Source organism: Bufo bufo, chromosome 4 (genome assembly GCF_905171765.1).
Source record: "Bufo bufo chromosome 4, aBufBuf1.1, whole genome shotgun sequence".
Taxonomy (NCBI): Eukaryota; Metazoa; Chordata; class Amphibia; order Anura; family Bufonidae; genus Bufo; species Bufo bufo.
In genome coordinates, this window is record NC_053392.1 from 53,963,676 (window position 1) to 53,986,428 (window position 22,753).

At 44.4% G+C, this 22,753-nt stretch overlaps 1 protein-coding gene across 1 annotated transcript in view; it reads right to left on the minus strand.

Moving 5' to 3' along the window:
• The window catches only part of LOC120999913 (cytochrome P450 2C15-like), a 166,500-nt gene that overhangs the window by 117,632 nt on the left and 26,115 nt on the right, over positions 1 to 22,753 (minus strand). Inside the window, exon 3 of the mRNA XM_040430961.1 lies at positions 607 to 756. Within this exon, the coding sequence (XP_040286895.1) occupies positions 607 to 756 (150 nt within the window). The remainder of the gene's footprint in view (positions 1 to 606; positions 757 to 22,753) is intronic.

A 22,753-nucleotide genomic window follows, 5' to 3' on the forward strand; every position in this document is an offset into this window, starting at 1 on the left:
AGTAGTGGATGCACTGAGAGAGTAGTGGATGCATGGAATAGCCTTCCTGCAGAAATGGTAACTGCAAATACAGTGAAGGAGTTTAAGCACGCATGGGATAGGCAAAAGGCCATCCTTCATATAAGATAGAGCCAGGGGCTATTCATAGTACTCAGTATATTGGGCAGACTAGATGGGCCAAATGATTCTTTATCTGCCGACACATTCTATGTTTCTATGAGTATTGTGTTTAAGCTCCTGCTTGTGCAGTCCTCTCGCCTGTAACTCTCTCTCTGGTTTGTTCTTCCTCCTTGCGGTTTACCCTACAACTCCTGGACACCTGCTGACCGCTCCTGACTTCTTGTCTGGATCCCTGCTTCATCTGCATCCCTGCTACCTCCTGTTCAAGATTCCTGTGCTGCCTGTGTTTAGGCCTTGTCCCTGCCTTTGGATTCCAGCAGTATTCCACTAGTATCGTGACAGGGGCAGATGGAGGCCTTCAACTTCAGAACTGGGGTACAGTATACAATCAGTTATGCTTACATGTATGAAACATTACTACATGTATGAAACATTACTGATTAGGGGTTTTTTAACACACAATTTTTGACACAATTATCCACAGACCTTTATATGATCTTAGCTTCTGGATTAAGCATTCAGTTTCTTCAATGATCCTGTCTTCTATGGTTTTCTTTCCCATTCCATAGCCTCGTAAGTTTGAGAGTGTAAATCTTCTCATCACTTTCCAGTTCTCTCCAGTGGCAAAGACAATACCTGAATACAATGAACATGAATTATTAGTATGAGCGAATCGAAGTCCAAGAAGCAGTGGCAAAACCAGGGGGGACAGGGGGGACAGGGGGGGGACAGGGGGGGGGACAGGGGGGGGACAGGGGGGGGGACAGGGGGGGACAGGGGGGGGACAGGGGGGGGACGGTCCGCCCCGGGTGCCGGCTCTTACGGTGGTGCCAGGCCCAGAAGGCAAAAAGAAAAAGGCAGGCGTGCTCAAACCCTGTTGTACCGAGCACGGACCATGCTGGGAACCACAGGGTAACTTAAGTAAACGAGAAAAAGAAGTCCAGCTCGATTAAAATGTTACCTTTATTTTTCAGTGCAGATTAAAAGCCAGTTACACTCCAGTCAACATGTTTCGGATCAGGGACAATAGCGATCCTTCCTCATGACATACACATACTGAGGAGGAGGTTGAATATATAGCGCCTCCACCTAGAAACAGGTGGACACACTAACTACAAGCTCCTCCTAAAATGAAATTGACAACACATGCTGAAAGGCATGGTGAATAAAAACAAAAGAACACACATGGCTTATGGATCAAAAAATTAATAATGTAGCATCAAATCGTGTTTCCGATTAAGTCCATTTGGTATGGTGGACCCCATTTTAAAGATCCAGAACGACTCGCGGTTCAAAAGCTTCTTTTTATGATTACCACCCCTTGATGGTGGAGTAACCCTCTCCAAGCCCTGCACAATTAAACCCTCTGTATCACCGCCATGCACCACTGAAAAATGCAGGCTGACTGCAGATACATTTCTGGCATGTGAATGAGGGATGTCAGAGATGTGCCTGCATAGTCTAACCTTAAGGCCATTAGTGGTGCAGCCAATGTACTGGAGGGAACAGAGGGTACATGAAATGCAATATACCACATGAGTGGTGTTACAGTTAATGTATTGTTTGATGGAAAAACATTGATTCATGGCATAGGAAAAGACTTCCTTGCCAGGTCGCATATAGGAGCAACATGTGCAAATTTTATGTCCACATTTATAACTACCGAGAAACCGCAACCAAACTGGAGAGGCTCGTGCCCCCTCAGTGAATAAAGAGGGCAGAGTCTATTACCCAGCGTGGGCGCTCTACGGGCTGAGCACAAGATGCCACCTTTCAGGACACTACTCCATTGATCATCTGTTGACAATATGGGTAAGTGCTTTCTTACTATGTTACAAATCTGCGAGTATTGTGTACTATAGGCAGTGACAAAAACAGGCAGACGAGAATGCCGTGACTGATTTGTGTTTTCAGGGCGACGTGTGCGATTGTGGTGAGTAAATAATAATGTCTGTCTAGGTATGGACAGGGCCTGCTTCTGGGCGTGTTCCAGACCGTGCTGGGAATATTGTCTGATGGAGAGGCGAGCGGCCGCAGAGCGCATCTCCATGCGGCATTTTGCGTCCTGAGTGCAGTTACGTCTAATGCGAATAAACTCACCCTTAGGAATATTTTTAGCAACATGAGGAGGATGGCAAGATGCCGCATGGAGAATTGTGTTGCCCGCGGTTTCCTTGCGAAAGGTGCGGGTATAAATTAAATTGGTGCGCGCATCACCCTCAAGAGACAAATCCAGGAAGGAAATACAAGTGGTATGGAAATGTAAAGTGAATTTCAAATTGCATATGTTGCAATTCAAAAACTCCCCAAAGAGTGGTATGGCCGCCACATCGCCCAACCATATGAATAGCAGGTCGTCGATGTAACGGCCATACCACTCCAGTGAGGACGCCCAGGGATTGGTCGGGGAGAACAAAAATGCCTGCTCCCACCAGGCCATATACACATTGGCCAGGGAAGGGGAGAATTTAGCTCCCATAGAAACTCCCGATAATTGCAGGAAAAACCTATCATTAAACATAAAAGAATTGTGTTTTAAGAGAAAAAAAAAACACATTGCACACGTAGCCCTGAAAGGGAATAGAAAAATCAGAATACACAGCAAGAAACCAACTTAATGCCTTGATGGCCAAATCATGTGGAATAACGGTGTAGAGGGAAGTCACGTCTGCAGAAATCCATGCAAAACGTGACTCCCACTTCAGGCTATGAAAGGCCTGTAAAACACTCCTTGTGTCCTGCAGGAAACCGGGTATACAGTGAGGAACAGAAGTATTTGAGCACCCTGCGATTTTGCAGGTTCTCCCACTTAGAAATCATGGAGGGGTCTGAAATTCATATTGTAGGTGCATTCCCACTCTGAGAGACAGAATAAATAAAAAACAATCAGGAAATCACATTGTATGATTTTTAAAGAATTTATTTGTCTTGCACTGCTGAACATAAGTATTTGAACACCTAAGAAACAGCAAGAATTTTGGCTCTCAAAGACCTGTTACTGTGCCTTTAAAAAGTCCACCTCTACTCCACTCATTAATCTAACTTAGTAGCACCTGTCTGAGCTCTTTAAAGACACCTGTCCACCCCACAGTCAGTCAGACGCCAACTACTACCATGGGCAAGACCAAAGAGCTGTCAAAAGACACCAGAGACAAAATTGTGGACCTCCACAAGGCTGGAAAGGGCTACGGGGCAATTGCCAAGCAGCTTGGTGAAAATAGATCAACTGTTGGAGCAATTGTTAGAAAATGGAAGAGGCTAAAGACGACTGTCAGTCTTCCTCGGACTGGGGCTCCATGCAAGATCTCACCTCGTGGGGTATCACTGATGATAAGAAAGGTGAGGAATCAGCCCAGAACTACAAGGGAGGAGCTGGTCAATGACATGAGGAGAGCTGGGACCACAGTTTCAAAGGTCACTGTCGGTAGAACACTACGCCGTCATGGTTCCAAATCATGCATTGCACAGTAGGTTCCCCTGCTCAAGTCATCACATGTCCAGGCCCGTCTGAAGTTTGCCAATGACCATCTGGATGATCCAGAGGAGGCATGGGAGAAAGTCATGTGGTCAGATGAGACCAAAGTAGAACTTTTTGGTCTAAACTTCACTCGTCGTGTTTGGAGGAAAAAGAAGGATGAGTTGCATCCCAAGAACACCATCCGTACTGTGAAGCATGGGGTGGTAACATCATGCTTTGGGGGTCCTTTTCTGTGAAGGGGACAGGACGACTGCACTGTATTAAGGAAAGGATGAAAAGGGCCATTTATTGTGAGATATTGAGCAACAATCTCCTTCCCTCAGTCAGAGCATTGAAGATGGGTTGTGGCTGGGTCTTTCAACATGACAACGACCCGAAGCACACAGCCAGGATAACCAAGGAGTGGCTCCGTAAGAAGCATATCAAGGTTCTGAAGTGGCCTAGCCAGTCTCCAGACCTAAATCAAATAGAACATCTTTAGAGGGAGCTGAAACTCTGTGTTGCTCAGCCCCGAAACCTGACAGATATAGAGGAGATCTGTGTGGAGGAGTGGGCCAAAATCCCTGTTGCAGTGTGTGCAAACCTGGTTAAGAACTACAGGAAATGTTTGACCTCTGTAATTGCAAAGAAAGGCTTCTGTACCAAGTATTAACACTGATTTTCTCAGGTGTTCAAATACTTATGTTCAGCAGTGCAAGACAAATACATTCTTTAAAAACCATACAATGTGATTTCCTGATTTTTTTTATATTTTATTCTATCTTTCAGAGTGGGAATGCACCTACAATGTGAATTTCAGACCCCTCCATGATTTCTAAGTGGGAGAACTTGCAAAATCGCAGGGTGTTCAAATACTTCTGTTCCTCACTGTATCCTGCACCAGAGGCTGGAGCAGAGAATCAACCCAGGCTGAGAGATGTTCCAAAAACGAGCCAATGCCCGACACAATAGGGCGCATTGAAGGAGGAAAACCTCCCTTGTGAATCTTGGGAAGGGAGTGGAAAATGGGGATCACGGGAAATTGGACAAAAATAAAGTCCCTTTGACGTTGATTCAAATAACCACTCTCCAAACCCTTCTCTAAGAGGCATTGTATTCGTTGCTGAAAAAGGGGAGTGGGGTCACCTGGAAGCTCCTCATATACCGAGTTATCCTTTAACATTAGTATATTTTGTGATTTATAAATAGCTTTATCCAGGATGACCACCGCTCCCCCCTTGTCAGCCGATTTGATAGAAATGTCGAGCATTGACTCGAGTTCGGAGAAGGCCTGTCGCTCAGTATATGACAAATTGTTGAAAACAGTTGCCCTAGGCGATTGCGTGTCCGCTTGTAGAGCAAATAGATCCCGTATAACTGATTCCTGATAATGGTCCATGGCAGGAGTGCGTGAATGGATGGGATAAAACCCAGGATTATAAGTGCTAAACTTATGTGCAAAATCATTGCCCGGATCAGAGTCAGGAATAGTACGGGATTGCTGTAAAAAAGATAAATTAGACAATTCTGAAAAGGAAAAAGAGGACGCAAATGAATGGCCAACATCAACACCAACAGGCAAGGAGGACTCATTGGAGAGGGCTGGGGTGGAATCCTGACAATCCGCAAAGTGTTTTTTCACAGTCAAGCCCAGTACAAATCTATTTAGATCTATTATGGTGCGGTAAATATCCGCCTGACAAGATGGAGAAAATGAAAGGCCCCTAGATAAAACATCTAGTTGTGACTGTGAAAAAACCTTTGCGGAGAGATTGAGGTCTTGGATATTCATCTCATTCTCCTGTTGCGTGAGGGATATCGACCTCCCTTTGGAGTGTTTACGTCCTGCACGCCGTTTTTGATTTCTTAAAGGAAAGAATATTGCTGGCAGCAACGGGCGATGTGGCGGCCATACCACTCTTTGGGGAGTTTTTGAATTGCAACATATGCAATTTGAAATTCAGTTTACATTTCCATACCACTTGTATTTCCTTCCTGGATTTGTCTCTTGAGGGTTATGCGCGCACCAATTTAATCTATACCCGCACCTTTCGCAAGGAAACCGCTGGTCAACACAATTCTCCATGCGGCATCTTGCCATCCTCCTCATGTTGCTAAAAATATTCGCATTAGACGTAACTGCACTCAGGACGCAACATGCCGCATGGAGATGCGCTCTGCGGCCGCTCGCCTCTCCATCAGACAATATTCCCAGCACGGTCCGGAACACGCCCAGAAGCAGGCCCTGTCCATACCTAGACGGACATTATTATTTACTCACCACAATCGCACACGTCGCCCTGAAAACACAAATCAGACACGGCATTCTCGTCTGCCTGTTTTTGTCACTGCCTATAGTACACAATACTCGCAGATTTGTAACATAGTAAGAAAGCACTTACCCATATTGTCAACAGATGATCAATGGAGTAGTGTCCTGAAAGGTGGCATCTTGTGCTCAGCCCGTAGAGCGCCCACGCTGGGTAATGGACTCTGCCCCTCTTTATTCACTGAGGGGGCACGAGCCTCTCCAGTTTGGTTGTGGTTTCTCGTTAGTTATAAATGTGGACATAAAATTTGCATATGTTGCTCCCATATGCGACCTGGCAAGGAAGTCTTTTCCTATGCCATGAATCAATGTTTTTCCATCAAACAATACATTAACTGTAATACCACTCATGTGGTACATTGTATTTCATGTACCCTCTGTTCCCTCCAGTACATTGGCTGCACCACTAATGGCCTTAAGGTTAGACTATGCAGGCACATCTCTGACATCCCTCATTCACATGCCAGAAATGTATCTGCAGTCAGCCTGCATTTTTCAGTGGTGCATGGTGGTGATACAGAGGGTTTAATTGTGCAGGGCTTGGAGAGGGTTACTCCACCATCAAGGGGTGGTAATCATAAAAAGAAGCTTTTGAACCGCGAGTCGTTCTGGATCTTTAAAATGGGGTCCACCATACCAAATGGACTTAATCGGAAACACGATTTGATGCTACATTATTGATTTTTTGATCCATAAGCCATGTGTGTTCTTTTGTTTTTATTCACCATGCCTTTCAGCATGTGTTGTCAATTTCATTTTAGGAGGAGCTTGGAGTTAGTGTGTCCACCTGTTTCTAGGTGGAGGCGCTATATATTCAACCTCCTCCTCAGTATGTGTATGTCATGAGGAAGGATCGCTATTGTCCCTGATCCGAAACATGTTGACTGGAGTGTAACTGGCTTTTAATCTGCACTGAAAAATAAAGGTAACATTTTAATCGAGCTGGAGTTCTTTTTCTCCTTTGCCAGGCCCAGAAGCAATGAGCTCTTCCATCAATACAGATGGAAGCGCTCATTGCTGAAGCGCTGACGCCCACATACTGCCACCAGGCATAGTTCCCAATTACTGTGTGGGGGCAGTGTGGAGGACACTACTGTATGGGGGAATTACTGTGTGGGGGCAGTGTGGGGGAAATTACTATATGGGGAAGTGTGGGGGAACTTACTGTATGGGGCAGTGTGGGGGAACTTACTGTATAGGGGCAGTGTGGGGGAGCTTCCTGCATGGGACAGTGTGGGGGAAATTACTGTATGGGGCAGTGTGGGTCAAATTACTGTATGGGGGCAGTGTGGGGGGTGTTGCTATTGGAGAGGCACTGTAGGGGCAATTCTATTATTTCTGGGGACACTATACAGGGATTATTGCCTGGAGCACCTTATAGGGTGTAATTATTACTGGGGGCACTCTAGGGGTACATTATAGCTGCTGTGGACACTATAGGGACATTTAGGGTAATTTGTGAAACTGGTGTAAAGTAGAACTGGCTTAGTTGCCCATAGCAGCCAATCAGATTCCACCTTTCATTTTTGACAGCTTTGATAAAGGACCCCAATTATGTCTACTGGGGTCAATATTTTTTCAGCAGTATAGTTCCTGGGGCATTGGGGGGCACAACGGGCACAGTATTGGGGGTGGTAGCAGGATGACACTGTAGGGAGCCCAGGATGGGGAGGTTGATGGAAAAATTGAGAAATCTAACGTGTCTGTGTTACAAACTCTATAGAGACGAGATGCGGCTGAAAGAATTTGTCATGGCGGTCTAACGGAGGAGAAGAGGAAAGAGAAGGTCTACATGACAGGAGATGTCCCTGGATGTAAGAGGTATATGGTCAAGTATTGGGGGCTAGGGGGGTGGTGACAGGGAAAGGACCCGCCCCGGGTGCCAAACACCTTAGACACGCCACTGCCAGGAAGTGGGCTTTGATCTGAATTTCAAGGAAAATTCGATTCATCACAATGCCGAATTTACTCGTGCTTTGTGGTAGTGAATTTATTTTTACTGAAATGGCAGTAAAAAAAATATATTCAAAAATCATACTTAACTCCATTTGATTGCGAAGAGCCGGCCGCCGCCATCTTGATTGAAGACTCTGCGCCAAATCCCGTGTGCGGTGACATATGATGTCACCACACCGGCGGACGTGGTGACGTCATCACGGGCTGCGTGAGATTTCGTGCTGAATGTTAATTTAAGATGGAGGCTGCTGGCTCTTCACGATCAAATGGATGAGGTAAGTATGATTTTATTGAATTTTTACTTTTATTTTACACTTTAATATTAATGTCAGATGCCGCGATCAGCAATGAACGTGGCATCTGAGGGGTTCAATGATGGGTAGCCATTGCACCTACTACTTTCATCGAAATGCACCTTGTGATTAAGTAACTCATCACTGTAGTATAACGCTGCTGTTCTCGTCAAACTCAAAGTGACAGGTGGACACGCCCCTTTCCCCCCCCTGACCACGGCCCTTTCCCAGCCAGTACGGACAAGCCCTAATATGGTATATTCAGGCTACAACTCAATAATGTTTTAAAAATAGCTTGCTTTCTGTGACCTTCACAGACATGACCGGACACATCCCTATCCATCTATCTTCTAATATCTATCTATCTATCCATTTTGTGAAATATAGCCCCCACATTTTGCGAAGCGCGTCAGGGAATGTCCGAGCATGTTAAAGACATGTTTGGGCATGTCCTAAGACGCTATTTAAGACTTCATAACCACGCCCTACCGAGTCCCCATAACCCCTACCAGTCCCCTTTGTCAAGTACCTGCTATCACCGGGGTGCCCTAGCGCCCTTATGCAATTTTAATCAAGATGGTGTATTTATTGTAAAAAGAAAAACGGACTACATTTTTATTTAAAAAGTCATTTTATATAAAACATTGAGACATTACATACAAATACATTTTTATACAGTCCTGATAAAAAGTTTAGACCACTTGAAAAATGGCAAAAAATCATATTTAGCATGGCTGGATCTTAACAAGCTTCCAAGTAGAGCTTCAACATGCAACAAGAAGAAATGGGAGTGAGACAAAACATTTTTTGAGCATTCAATTTAATGAAAATAACGAATAAACTGAAACTGATCAAAAGGATCACACCTCCAAAAAAAAACGAACCCCCCCCAAAACAGAAATCCAACTTCCAAACATGAACTCAGTTATGAGTAGCTCCGCCGTTATTGTTTATTACTTCCAAAATTCATTTCGGCATGCTTGATGCAAGCGTTTCCATGAGGTAAGTGGGAACATTTCTTCAAGTGGTGAAGAGTCTTCACTGAAGACGGCTATCTGGAACTGTTGTCCATTTTTGTAAACTTCCCTTGCCATCCATCCCCAAAGGTTCTCAATTGGATTTAGATCAGGGGAACATGCAGGATGGGCCAAAAGAGTTATGTTATTCTCCTGGAAGAAGTCCCTTGTCCTGCGGGCATTGTGTACTGTAGCAATGTCCTGTTGAAAAACCCAGTCGTTACCACACAGACGAGGGCCCTCAGTCATGAGGAATGCTCTCTGCAACATCTGGACATAGCCAGCGGCCGTTTGACGGCCCTGCACTTCCTGAAGCTCCATTGTTCCACTGAAGGAAAAAGCAACCCAGACCATTATGGCGCCCCTCCACTGTGGCGCATAGAAAACATCTCAGGTGGGATCTGCTTGTCATGCCAGTAACGATGGAAACCATCAGGATCATCAAGGTTAAATTTTTTTTCATCAGAGAATAAAACTTTCTTCCACCTTTGAATGTCCCATGTTTGGTGCTCTCTTGCAAAGTCCAAACGAGCAGTTCTGTGTCGTTCAAGGAGACGAGGTCTTTGAGGACCTTTTTTTGTTTTTGAAGCCCTTAAGTCTCAGATGCCGTCTGATGGTTATGGGGCTGCAGTCAGCACCAGTACGGGTCTTAATTTCGGTTGAGGATCGTCCAGTGTCTTGACGGACAGCCAATTGGATCCTCCAGCTCAGTGCTGATGAATTTTTTTTGGGTCTTCCACTTGACTTTTTTGTTCCATAACCCTCAGGATCATTTAAGAAATTCCAAATTACTGTCTTACTGCGTCCCACCTCAGCAGCTATGGCGCGCTGTGAGAGACCCTGCTTATACAGTTCAACAACCCGACCACCTTCAAAAAGGGAGAGTTTTTTTGCCTTTGCCATCACAACGTGTGACTACCTGACAGAAAATGACAATAAATCCACATGTTTGCACAGATTTGGCCTTTTAAAGGCATGTGGTCCTAAAATTTGGATCAGCTGAAAAACAGCCTGTTTCAGTTTAATCGTTATTTTCAATTAATTGAATGCTCAAAAAATGTTTTGTCTCACTCTCATTTCTTCTTGTTGCATGTTGAAGCTCTACTTGGAACCTTGTTAAAGGGCTTCTGTCACCCCACTAAAGTCATATTTTTTTTTTGGAATAGTTAAATTCCTTATACTGCGATATATGAAAATATAATGGTCTTACTTACTTTGCTTCAGCAGTTTCTTATAAAAACGAACTTTTATAATATGTAAATTAGGTCTCTACCAGCAAGTAGGGCGTCTACTTGCTGGTAGCCGCCGCAAAAAAAACGCCCCCTCGTCGTGGTGATTGACAGGGCCAGCCGTGATCTCTTCCTCCGGCTGGCCCTGTCAGCACTTCAAAAATCGCGCGCCTTTGTTGATTCGGCGCCGGCGCTCTGAGATGAGGAGGCTCGCCTCCTCAGCACTTCCTCAGTGCGCCTGCGCCGATGACATCACCGAAAGAGATCGCGGCTGGCCCTGTCAATCAACACGACGAGCGGGCTTTTTTTTTTTTGCGGCGGCTAGAGACCTAATTTACATATTATAAAAGTTCATTTTTATAAGAAACTGCTGAAGCAAAGTAAGACCATTATATTTTCATATATCGCAGTATAAGGAATTTAACTATTCCAAAAAAAATAAATGACTTTAGTGGGGTGACAGAAGCCCTTTAAGATCCAACAATGTAAAATATGATTTTTTGCCATTTTTCAAGTGGTCTTAAACTTTTGATCAGGACTGTAATATGGTCAAAGTAAAATTTATAACTAGAGTTGAGAGAACCCAAACTGCAAAGTTCGAGTTCGTACCGAACTTTGCAAGTTCGGGTACTCGGACCCGAACCTGGACTTTTTCACTGAAGTTCGGGTTCGGTGTTCGGATGATTTTATTATTTTCCGTTATATCATAGTGGTTAGCGTGGTGACGTCACCGCAAGACCTTTTGCAGGTCCTGAAGAAAAGAAGATACCGGCTGCATGATCAAGTGGATGAGGTGAGTTTTTTTTTGATGTTGTTGTTTTTTTAACCCCTCAATAGACATTTTATTTAGCATTCTGTTTATAACGGAAAATAATAAAGTGAAGTTCGGGTCCCCATTGACTTAAATGTGGTCCGGATTCGGGGTGAAGTTCGGGTCCTGAACCAGAACTTTGACCTAAAATTTGGCCGAACCCGGCGAACTCGAACTTCCACCGGTTTGCTCAACCCTATTTATAACGTTAACCAAACCTTCTGTAACAAAGCTATGTAAAACAAATAAAAACATTATCAGGCATTATGTACAAATACATTTTTATATACATTCAAAGTAAAAGTTACAACGTTAACCAAGACGTCTGTAACAAAGTTATGTAAAACAAATAAAACATTATCAACCAATACATACAAATACATTTTTATAAACATTCAAAGTAATGCCAACACGCGTAAAACCAAATGACATTGTCGGGTTTGTGCGACATTAGAGTACCAGCGTGTTTTAACAACCATTTTACAAAAACTCTTTCGGGAATTGATGGCTCTGCTAAAATACAAGAGAACGGGTGTTGAAATTGCGCAGCCATCTTTAATATCCGAAAGGCAACGTCGTAAAGTCAGCCGTCAGTCGTCTCTTTGTGTACACGCACTATTGCGTTTTATGTAACGGTCTCGTCTGTATGGCCAAACTCTTCCTATTTCTGAAAATGCAGTTTTGCTCTATGCCCATTGTTTTCTGCGTCTCGGGATCGGATTTGCGCGAGTAATCCAACACAAGGTCTTTTAAGCTGTCAAAATTAACAAGGCGATTAATAGCGACGTTGAGCGTTATAGCCTTAACCTTTAATACGGTTTTCCCGTTGTTGAGTTTGTAGCCGTACGTCTTTGGACCCGCAGATACAAACTCGGTAATGTATGTGTCGGCGGTTATTTCGCTAGTTAGTTCGCCGAGAAAATCGCCCAACGGAGGGTTCCAGTCACCATCTCTACTCACGAATATGACGGAGTCTGTGTTGTGATAAAGACAACGTTCTTGCAATCTGTCTAGGAGTGTGTATACAATGCCTTGCAAAAGTATTAACCCCCTTGACTTTTTTTGTATTTTGTTACATTACAGCCTTAAGTTCAATGTTTTATTAATCTGAATTTTATGTGATGGATCATAACACAATAGTCTAAGTTGGTGAAGTGAAATGAGAAAAATATATAAATAAAAATTATTCTTTGAAAACAGAAAATTGTCATGTGTGTATGGATTTGTTAGGAAGCCCATAAAAAGCTCTAGTGCAACCAATAACCTTCAGAAGTCACATAATTAGTGAAATGATGTCCACCTGTGTGCAATCTAAGTGTCAAGTGATCTGTCATTACATATACACACTTTTTTGAAAGGCCCCAGAGGCTGAAACACCTAAGCAAGAGGCATCACTCACCAAACACTGTCTTGAAGACCAAGGAACTCTCCAAACAAGTAAGGGATAATGAAGATTGGATAGAACCGGCACTCAAACCATTCGGAATACACGTGGAAATCGAATAAAAATATTTATTAAACAATAAACGTTATATCCTGTGTACACCAGGGTAAAATTCATAAAATGACATAAAACGCATATAACATATGTGTAGACCAGAGAGATGTATATCTCTAATGCAAAAAGATCTGACTGCTAGGCGCAGCAGGCTGCATCCGTGTCCCCCCTGTTGGGTAGGGCTATTGGATCACAGTCGTCTGCGACAAAGCAAATCAGAGCTGGTAGAGATTATACTTCAAATATATTCAGTAGCATGTGTCCTCATGCGATAGTGATTAACATGCTTCAGGTGTGTTCAACAATATATATTCTCATGCAGAATCTCACATAGTCCTAAATGCGTACAATTAAGATCTTATAACACCGTGTAGGATGTGAGATATAGAATGGTCTAGGATGAACTGTATTTTAAACCGAGATCAGATTGTCCATCATCTATAGCGGTCTTAGGGTCTGAATACTTTATATATACAAAGTCAATTGTCCAGCACGTCTGTTATCGCAGTGCTAATGCCGCTTTTCATGTAGCGGTTTGGTATATTTTCACTTTTATTTGTATTACTCACTGCGTCCTGTGTAGGCTCACTCGATCAGGTCTGCGGAAGGACTTTTGCCGTGGCGTCCCACGCTTCAGCCTTTCTCCGCTGCGCTTGTATCGGGTCCGGTCTTTGCTTGGATCCCGTCTCTAATCTCGTGAGAGACCTGAGTTGGCTATTGCGCTTGCGTGAGTCTTATAACACTTCGTTGTCTTTCGTGAGTAAGTGGATATATTCTCCGTCCTTTAGTACATGGCCATGTACCGCTGAGATGATTCTTTCACAGGTAATATGCTAAGACGCGTTTCGAGATATCTTATCTCTTCCTCAGTGGGTATACGCAAGCGCAATAGCCAACTCAGGTCTCTCACGAGAGTAGAGACGGGATCCAAGCAAAGACCGGACCCGATACAAGCGCAGCGGAGAAAGGCTGAAGCGTGGGACGCCACGGCAAAAGTCCTTCCGCAGACCTGATCGAGTGAGCCTACACAGGACGCAGTGAGTAATACAAATATAAGTGGAAATATACCGAAACGCTACATGAAAAGCGGCATTAGCACTGCGATAACAGACGTGCTGGACAATTGACTTTGTATATATAACGTATTCAGACCCTGAGACCGCTATAGATGATGGACAATCTGATCTCGGTTTAAAATACAGTTCATCCTAGACCATTCTATATCTCACATCCTACACGGTGTTATAAGATCTTAATTGTACGCATTTAGGACTATGTGAGATTCTGCATGAGAATATATATTGTTGAACACACCTGAAGCATGTTAATCACTATCGCATGAGGACACATGCTACTGAATATATTTGAAGTATAATCTCTACCAGCTCTGATTTGCTTTGTCGCAGACGACTGTGATCCAATAGCCCTACCCAACAGGGGGGACACGGATGCAGCCTGCTGCGCCTAGCAGTCAGATCTTTTTGCATTAGAGATATACATCTCTCTGGTCTACACATATGTTATATGCGTTTTATGTCATTTTATGAATTTTACCCTGGTGTACACAGGATATAACGTTTATTGTTTAATAAATATTTTTATTCGATTTCCACGTGTATTCCGAATGGTTTGAGTGCCGGTTCTATCCAATCTTCATTATACCTATTAGAATCAAGGGGGTGTTTCTTTGAACCTGTGCACCTGTCGTGTCAAATCAGAGTGAGCCACCTGCTTACTACTCCAAGTAAGGGATAATGTTGTTGAGAAGTACAAGTCAGGGTTAGGTTAAAAAAAAATGTCCCCAGGAGCACCATCAAATCTATCATAACCAAATGGAAAGAACATGGTACAACAGCAAACCTTCCAAGAGACAGCCTCCGACCAAAACTCAGGGACTGGGCAAGTAGTGCATTAATCAGAGAGGCAGCACAGAGATCTACGGTAACCCTGGAGGAGCTGCAGAGTTCCACAGCAGAGACTGGAGTATCTGTACATAGGACGACAATAAGCTGTACGCTCCATAGAGTTGGGCTTTATGGCAGAGTAGCCAGGAGAGGACCATTAATTTCAGCTAAAAACAAAAAGGCACGTTGTGAGTTTGCGAAAAGGCATGTGGGAGACTCCCAAAATGTATGGAGGAAGGTGCTCTGGTCTGATGAGACTAAAATTGAACTTTTCGGCCATCAAAGAAAACGCTATGTCTGGCGCAAACCCAACTCATCACATCACCCAAAGAACACCATTCCCACAGTGAAACATGGTGGTGGCAGCATCATTATGTGGGGATGTTTTTCAGCCGCCGGAAACTGCTCAGAGTTGAGGGAAAAATGGATGGTAAATACTGGGATATTCTTGAGCAAAACCTGTACCACTCTTTGCGAGATTTGAGGCTAGGACGGAGGTTCACCTTCCAGCAGGACCATGACCCCAAACACACGGCTAAAGCAACACTTGAGTGGTTTAAGGGGAAACATGTAAATGTGTTGGAATGGCCTAGTCAAAGCCCAGATCTCAATCCAATAGAAAATCTGTGGTCAGACTTAAAGATTGCTGTTAACAAGCGCAAACCATCCAACTAGAAGTAGTAGGAGCAGTTTTGCAAGGAGGAATGGGCAAAAATCCCAGTGGTAAGATGTGGCAAGCTCATAGAGACTTATCCAAAGCGACTTGGAGCTGTGATTGCCGCAAAAGGTGGCTCTACGGCCATTGATGAAATTAAACTTGGAGAGGTCGTAGTTTGGTGCAAACGCTAATTTAAAAAGCTTGTCAGGATCCGTGATTATACTGGTACGTAGCAAGTTAGGATGCAGCCAAAACTTACCCCACAAAGAGTTTAGGAAAAGTTTTGAAATTTGTCTTATTGTGGGTTTTACAGCTATTTTTTCGGGCTGCAAGCACACACCTTCCTTTTTTTTAAAATGAGTCTATGTACTAAATTTTTTCAGAATTGTTTTTACACCAGCCGGGATAGCCGGAAGCCTCCTGTTTATCTCTGAGGTGTAACGGAGCGAAGAACTCGTCCGTTGTGTTCGGGAAATGCCATAGCTCGTAGATCTCAGCGATCCTGTAACCTTTTTCAACCACTAAAATTAGTTCTATGGTGCACCTTGTACCGGTCAGTGAACGTTCATCGTCTGTGTGGTTACAAATGTCTTTCTGGGAATTCAAGGTTCATGTATAGCAAAGCGGGAACATTAGTTTATATTTACTTTAACGGGCTGGAACAGGAAAAATAAATCTCTGGGCGGGTACACTTTAACTTCAGCAATACCAAAGTATTTTTTGATATGTCCAAAATGATCGTAAATGATTTCTGGGTGGCCTACGGGATACGTCTTAGTTTTATTAACAAAAGGGTACAGACTCGAAAAATCCAAATAATGCACTGTTTCCCCGAGTTGAACCTTGTGGTAATGTTTAATGGTGTTAGTTTACCTCCGTAAAGCGAGTCACGGGGGCCCAAAGGTACTGGAATTTTTATTTTAAACAGAAAGTCTTTGAGCCCATCATCACTCGCATTTTGCGCCACTCGTGTTTCCACATGACGCAGACTGTAAAACCATGTCACTGTAGCTGGTTTTTCTTTAATAAAGAGTGGCACAGCTGTCTTTAGGTTGATTTTAGTAAGATCGTTGCAGTCAAGATCGTTATAACACACGGGACACCTGTCATAAAAACACCCCTGAAATTCAAAGGCTATGTGTGTACCATTAACTATCGCGTAAACATTAGTCTTGGGCGAGCATACTCGGCCAAAAACTTTTTTTACTCGAGCATCGCGATGCTCGGCACATCGCGGTGTTCGGCCGAACACCGGGTGTGCTCGAGCGCTATGCTTGAGTCTCCTTCCCGCACGTTTGTTGGCTGCTACACAGCCAATAAATGTGCGCGGAGGTACTGGCACTCACTGTAATGCCGTAGCCATGTTGGTTACTGGCATTACAGTGATTGGCTGGCCGGAACGCATCATCGGGTGCTATATAGCACCCGATGACACGTGGTTCGGCTCAGTCTTAGTGAGGGAGAGCTGCAGAAGAAGGGACAGATAGTGTAGGGACAAGATTTTTATTTATTTTTTAGGCAGGATTTACTGGTGAAAGGTGCTAGAGTCCCAAAAGTCCTTTTAAGGACTATTGTTTTATCTGGCTGCTATATATATTATCAGCGCAGCCTGCGCTAAATTGAGTGCAATTGTTTGGCTGCTGCTGATAGTTGCACAACCTCTTCTACATCTGTTGTGTTACATTTGTGCTGTGAAATTCAGCGCAATTGTTTGGCCGCTGATGACAGCGATATTACCTGCGCTACATCTCTAGTATAATGTTAGCGCATCCGAAATATCAGTGACATTCAGTCTAATTTTTTTTCGCCGCTGGTGACAGCGACATTACCTGCGCTACATCTCCTGTATAATGTTTGCGCATCCTAAATATCTGTAACATTCAGTTTAATTTATTTGCACATACACTTATAAAACCTGCACTACTGTACATGTGACATACTTGCAAACATATATACCATATAATATGCTCAAGGCGAGCAGTAAGGGACAGGGAAGTGGCCGTGTTGTAGATGGTGCACGCAGAGGCCGTGGCCCTGGGTGGGGTGAAACTGTGCCTGCTGCCAGAGCACAAGAAACACACTCATCCACGATACCTAGCTTCATGTCCCAGTTTGCAGGGCGGCGCATGACACCACTCTCGAAGTCATACCAGTGCGACCAGGTGGTCGGTTGGATTGCAGCAGATAATGCTTCCTGTTGGTTAAGCACCACCCTGTCTTCCACAAAGTCCAGTCTCAGTAGCCAAGAGTCTGGTCAACACAATCCTCACCCTGATTTTATCGCCATTCCTTGATTTGGCCCTGTCGCCTAGCCAGCTTGAAGGGGACATGAGGAGATCTTGTAAACTGATTCCCAAACTCTTGAGCATCCACAGTCAGAAAAAGATGATGATGGGGAATGGCAATTACTGTTTAATGAGGTGGATGATGAAGATGAGACACAGTTGCCAATAAGTCAACTGCAATAAGTGTCTCAAGAGATTCATGATGAGGATGAGGCACAGTTGTCAATAAGTGAGGTTCTTGTTAGGGCAACAAGTCAGGAGGATGACCAGAGTGAGGAAGTGGTAGAGGAGGTGGTGGATGATGAAATCACTGACCCAACCTGGGAAGGTGGCAAGCCGAGTGAGGACAACAGTACAGAGGGGGAAGGATCCGCAGCACCGCAACAGGCTGGAAAAGGCAGTGGGGTGGCAAAAGGGAGAAGGCGAGCCACACCAAACAGGCCCACAACTGTTCCCCGGAGCACCCCCTTGCAGCAATCTCCCTTACCAAAAAGGTAGGTGTTCCGCAGTCTGGCACTTTTTTGAGGAAAGTGGGGACGATAAATTGTCATTTGCAACCTGTGCCGTATCAATATGAGCAGGGACGTGAACACTAGCAACCTCACCACCACCACCAGCATGATTCGCCACATGGCATCAAAGCACCCTAATAGGTGGGCCGAACGCCTGGGTCCACAATCAGTGTCTGCGGGTCACACCACTGCCTCCTCTTCCCCTGTGTTACGTGCTGGATAATCGCCTGTCCAAGACGCAGGCCCGGATGCCTCCCGCCCTGCACCTGGACCTTTGCAAGCACCTCCACTTCTGTGTCCCAGCGCAGCTTCCAAATGTCCTTACCCCAGGCTTTGAACGCAAGCACAAATACCCAGCCACCCACCCACAGGCCATAGCACTAAATGTGCACCTTTCCAGACTGTTGGCCTTGGAAATATTGCCATTTAGGCTTGTGAACACTGAGGCTTTCCGCAGTCTGATGGCGGCGGCGGTCCCTCGTTACTCAGTCCCCAGCCGCCACTATTTTTCACGGTGTCTCATCCCCGCCTTACACCAGCATGTGTCCCATAACATCACCCATGCCCTGACCAAAGCAGTTATTGGGAAGGTCCACTTAATGACTGACACATGGACAAGTGCTTTTGGCCTGGAATGCTACATTTCCCTGACAGCACACTGGGTGAATGTTGTGGAGGCCGGGAGCGAGTCGTACCCTGGGATGGCACAGGTGCTACCGACGCCAAGGATTGAGGGTCCTACTTCCATCAGGATTTCTGCCACCACCTATATTAGTGGTTAGAACCCCCCTTCTCCTCCTCCTCCACTTCCACGGTCAGTAGCACTGCAGTGGGGAAGCGGCAACAGGCCCGCTGAAACTAATTTGCTTAGGTGACAAACAGCACACCGCTGCAGAGCTGTGGCAGGGTATAAGGGACCAGACTTAGCTGTGGCTCTTGCCACTCAATCTACAACCAGGCATGAGCTCGGCAAGCTCACACACATACCATGCCTAGCCCACGTGTTCAACTTAGTGGTTAAGCGGTTTCTCAAAACCTACCCCAATTTGCCTGAGCTACTGGAGAAGGTGCTCCGCGTGTGTGCCCATTTCCACAAGTCATCTACAGCTGCCATCGGTCTGGCATCGCTGCAACAGTGCTTGCAATTGCCAGCTCAAGTGCGACGTGAGCATGCGCTGGAACGCCACGTTCCACATGTTGGACAGGCTTTGTGAGCAGCAGAGGGCAGTAGTGGAATACCAGCTGCAACATGGTCGTCACCTTTCCAGTCAGCTTCTGCTCTTCACAAGCGACAAGTGAGCATGGATGTCTGACCTCTGAGGTTTTTACACAACTTTGAGGAATCAACACAAATGGTGAGCGGCGATGCCGCTATTATCAGCGTAACCATCCCACTTCTGTGTCTACTTAAGTGCTCGCTGCTCACAATGAAGGCATACACTTTGCATGTGGAAGAGGTGGAAATGGGGTAGCCAGACCACCCCCCATTCGTCTTCTCAGCACGAATTGGATGATGATGATGAGGAGGAGGAGCAGGAGATGGTTGCCTCTGCTACAGAGGGTAGTACCCATAGCTGGTTTATGCTATCTGTTCAGCGTGGATGGGCCAAAGAGGAGGAAGAGGATGAGGAGATTGAGTGTCATCCTCCTGATGAGGACATCAATGTCTTGTCTGTTGGGACCCTGGCACACATGGCTGACTTTATGTTATGCTGCATTTTCCGTGATCCTCGCGCTATACTCATTTTGGCCAACACCGATTACTGGTTGTTCACCCTTCTCAACCCCCGCTACAAAGAGAAATACAAGAAGGTCCTTGTGGAAAAATTGCTGCAAGAATTTCCAGCTGACAACGCTGGCGGCAGAGTCCGTAGTTCCTTGGGCAACCGAGAAGGGGAGACGAGGGGAACACACAGCAGTTCCACCAGAGGCAGGGCAACACTCTCCAAGGCCTAGGACAATTTCATGACACCCTGCCAGCACCCTCACCCTGATGCGCAACCTACTGTCACAAGGAGGGAAAAGCTTTGTAAGATGGTGAAGGATCACGTAGCAGACCATGTCAGCATCCTCAGTGATCCCTCTGTGCCTTTCAACTATTGGGTGTCCAAGCTGGAAACGTGGCATGAACTGGCGCTCTACGCCTTGGAGGTGCTGGCATGCCCTGCTGACAGCATTTTGTCAGAGTGGGTATTTAGTGCTGCTGGGGGCATAATAACTGATAAGTGCATCCGCCTGTCAACTGAAAATGCTGACAGGTTGACTCCTATCAAAATGAACAAGGCCTGGATTGCCCCTGACTTCTCTACTCCACCAAAAGGAAAGCGGCTGAACATAAAGGCACTTTAAATGTGGCTTTTATGGTGTATTGAATACACTGTATTCCCATGCACCCCTTCCACCACAAAAAAGGTTATATGGTTCAGTCTTACTTTTCTTGTCCTCCTCCATCATATCAACATGCGTATTAGGTTGCCCTCGCTTCTAATGGTTTACAGGGTCAGCTTAGGAGCAGACCCTCACCCCTAATGTTTTAGACGGTCACCAGCAGGCCCTCGCCCATAATTATTAGATGGCCAGATCAGCAGCAGGCCCTCGCCCCAAATGTTTTAGAGGATCAGCTCACCAGCAGACCCTCACCCCTAATTTTTTAGATGGTCAGCTCAGCAGCAGGCCCTCGCCCCTAATGTTTTAGATGGTCAGCTCAGCAGCAGACCCTCACCTCTAATGTTTTCGAAGGTCAGATCAGCAGCAGACCCTCACACCTAATTTTTTAGATGGTCAGATCAGCAGTAGTGATGAGCGGCAGGGGTCATATTCGAATTTGCAATATTTTGCGAATATTTTGTAGGATATTTGTCGAATATTCGCAAATTCGAAAATTCACGATTTTTTTTTTTTACTCGAAAAAACGGAAAGGTAATGATTGTGTAATATGCAAGTTTTTGGAATTCGAATTTTCGGATCCGATTTTTTTTATTGCGAATTTTTCAACTCACAACTATTAGACAAATAAGATTATAGCACTATATTAGCTAAATTGCTCTATATTCGATTTTTTTTCGAATATTCTCTATATTGCTATAACTTAGTTTTTTCGAATATTCGTAATATTCTAAAACAAGAATATATAGCAATATAGCGAATATTCAAAAAAACGAATATAGAGCAAAATTCGCAAACACTACTACTCCTAAAGTCAAGTATATTGCAGCCTTCTTATTGGCCCACAAGCTAGAAGAAGTGAGGGATCATGTGTACTGATAAAAATAAAAAATAAATCGAAAAAATAAATTTGAATATTCAAAATTACGAATATATATAACTATATTCGAAATATTCGCGAATTTTCGAAGTACCTATATTCGCAATAAAAATTCGAAATTCGAATATTCGTGATCAACACTAATCAGCAGGAGGCCCTCCCCCCATTAATGTTTTAGATGGTCAGCTCAGCAGCAGACCCTCACCCCTCATTTTTTACCCTTTCACTTAGTGCATAGTCTTTATGAGTGTAGGAGTCCCACTACCTGAACAATTGTACCACAATGTGAATGAGGCCCTCCTTTATGTGATATACAGGTTGTATCTGAGTGCCTCTTCCTTGTAATTTTTGGCAGCACTTGCACTTTATATACAAGTAAATATACAGGAAAGAATGTTTCCTAACAATTTTTCCTCTAAAATCGATTTTATCTTCGGTTTGGTGCGTATTATTGTCAGTCTGTAAAAGTGGCGTACTACTCGGAAAACATCGTTCCCAGCAGCGACCTGTGAGTCCAAGATGCATCCAGACATCCTCCCCATGCTGTTCCCGAACCATTTTGGTGGTGTTTCCATCAATTTCTGACCTTTTTCTATGAACCAGATACTCTCCCCTCTTAAGAGCAGGGAGTGCCTGGTTTAATGCTCGGGTTCTCCCATTGACTTCTATTGTGCTCCCAAGCATCCCAAAGTGTTCTACTTGAGCACCCGAGCACTTTGGTGCTCGATCAACACTAGTAACCATCCAAAAAGTATTTTCCCACCTTCTTTTCACCGCCCTTTAAGGCGTGTTGTATAGAAATGCCTTCTGTACGTTCAATGTACATGAGCCACTGAATAGTTGGTGTGGAAAATCGTTTCTGAATCTTGTGGTAATTATCTGCAGGAATAATCTCTATGGTTTTTTTTGGGAACAAATTTAAACCGATACATAGCCATGCATACCGATGCCAACGTGGTAAGTTGGAACGGGTCAATACATTTAACAACTATTTTGTATTTCTTTTAACGTTTAAAGTATTGCATCACCCTTTTTTCAGTCATGGTCATAATTGTGTCCCTGTAACACTCACAAGCCCGTCTCAAGGCTTCCACATTCTGATTATAGTAAGCTTTTAGCTCTTCCTGAAAATTAAAGGTATAATTTTTATGTTTTTCGTACCACTCCATAAATTCTTTTTTTTCCCTGGGCATCATGTAATCGACGCCGCAATACCATAGCTTCCGACATCTTGCTGAGTTTCATCGGCATGAAATTCAAAGAATCTATGAACCTAATTTTTTTATAATTTAGGGTCACGCACATTAATCAGCCTCCTTGATTTATAATGTCAATTTTAAATTTTTCCTTGATTAGCTCCTGTACAACAAAATAAGAGTCATAACGGCCAGCATTATGGGCTATTAGCGTTTAACCCGAA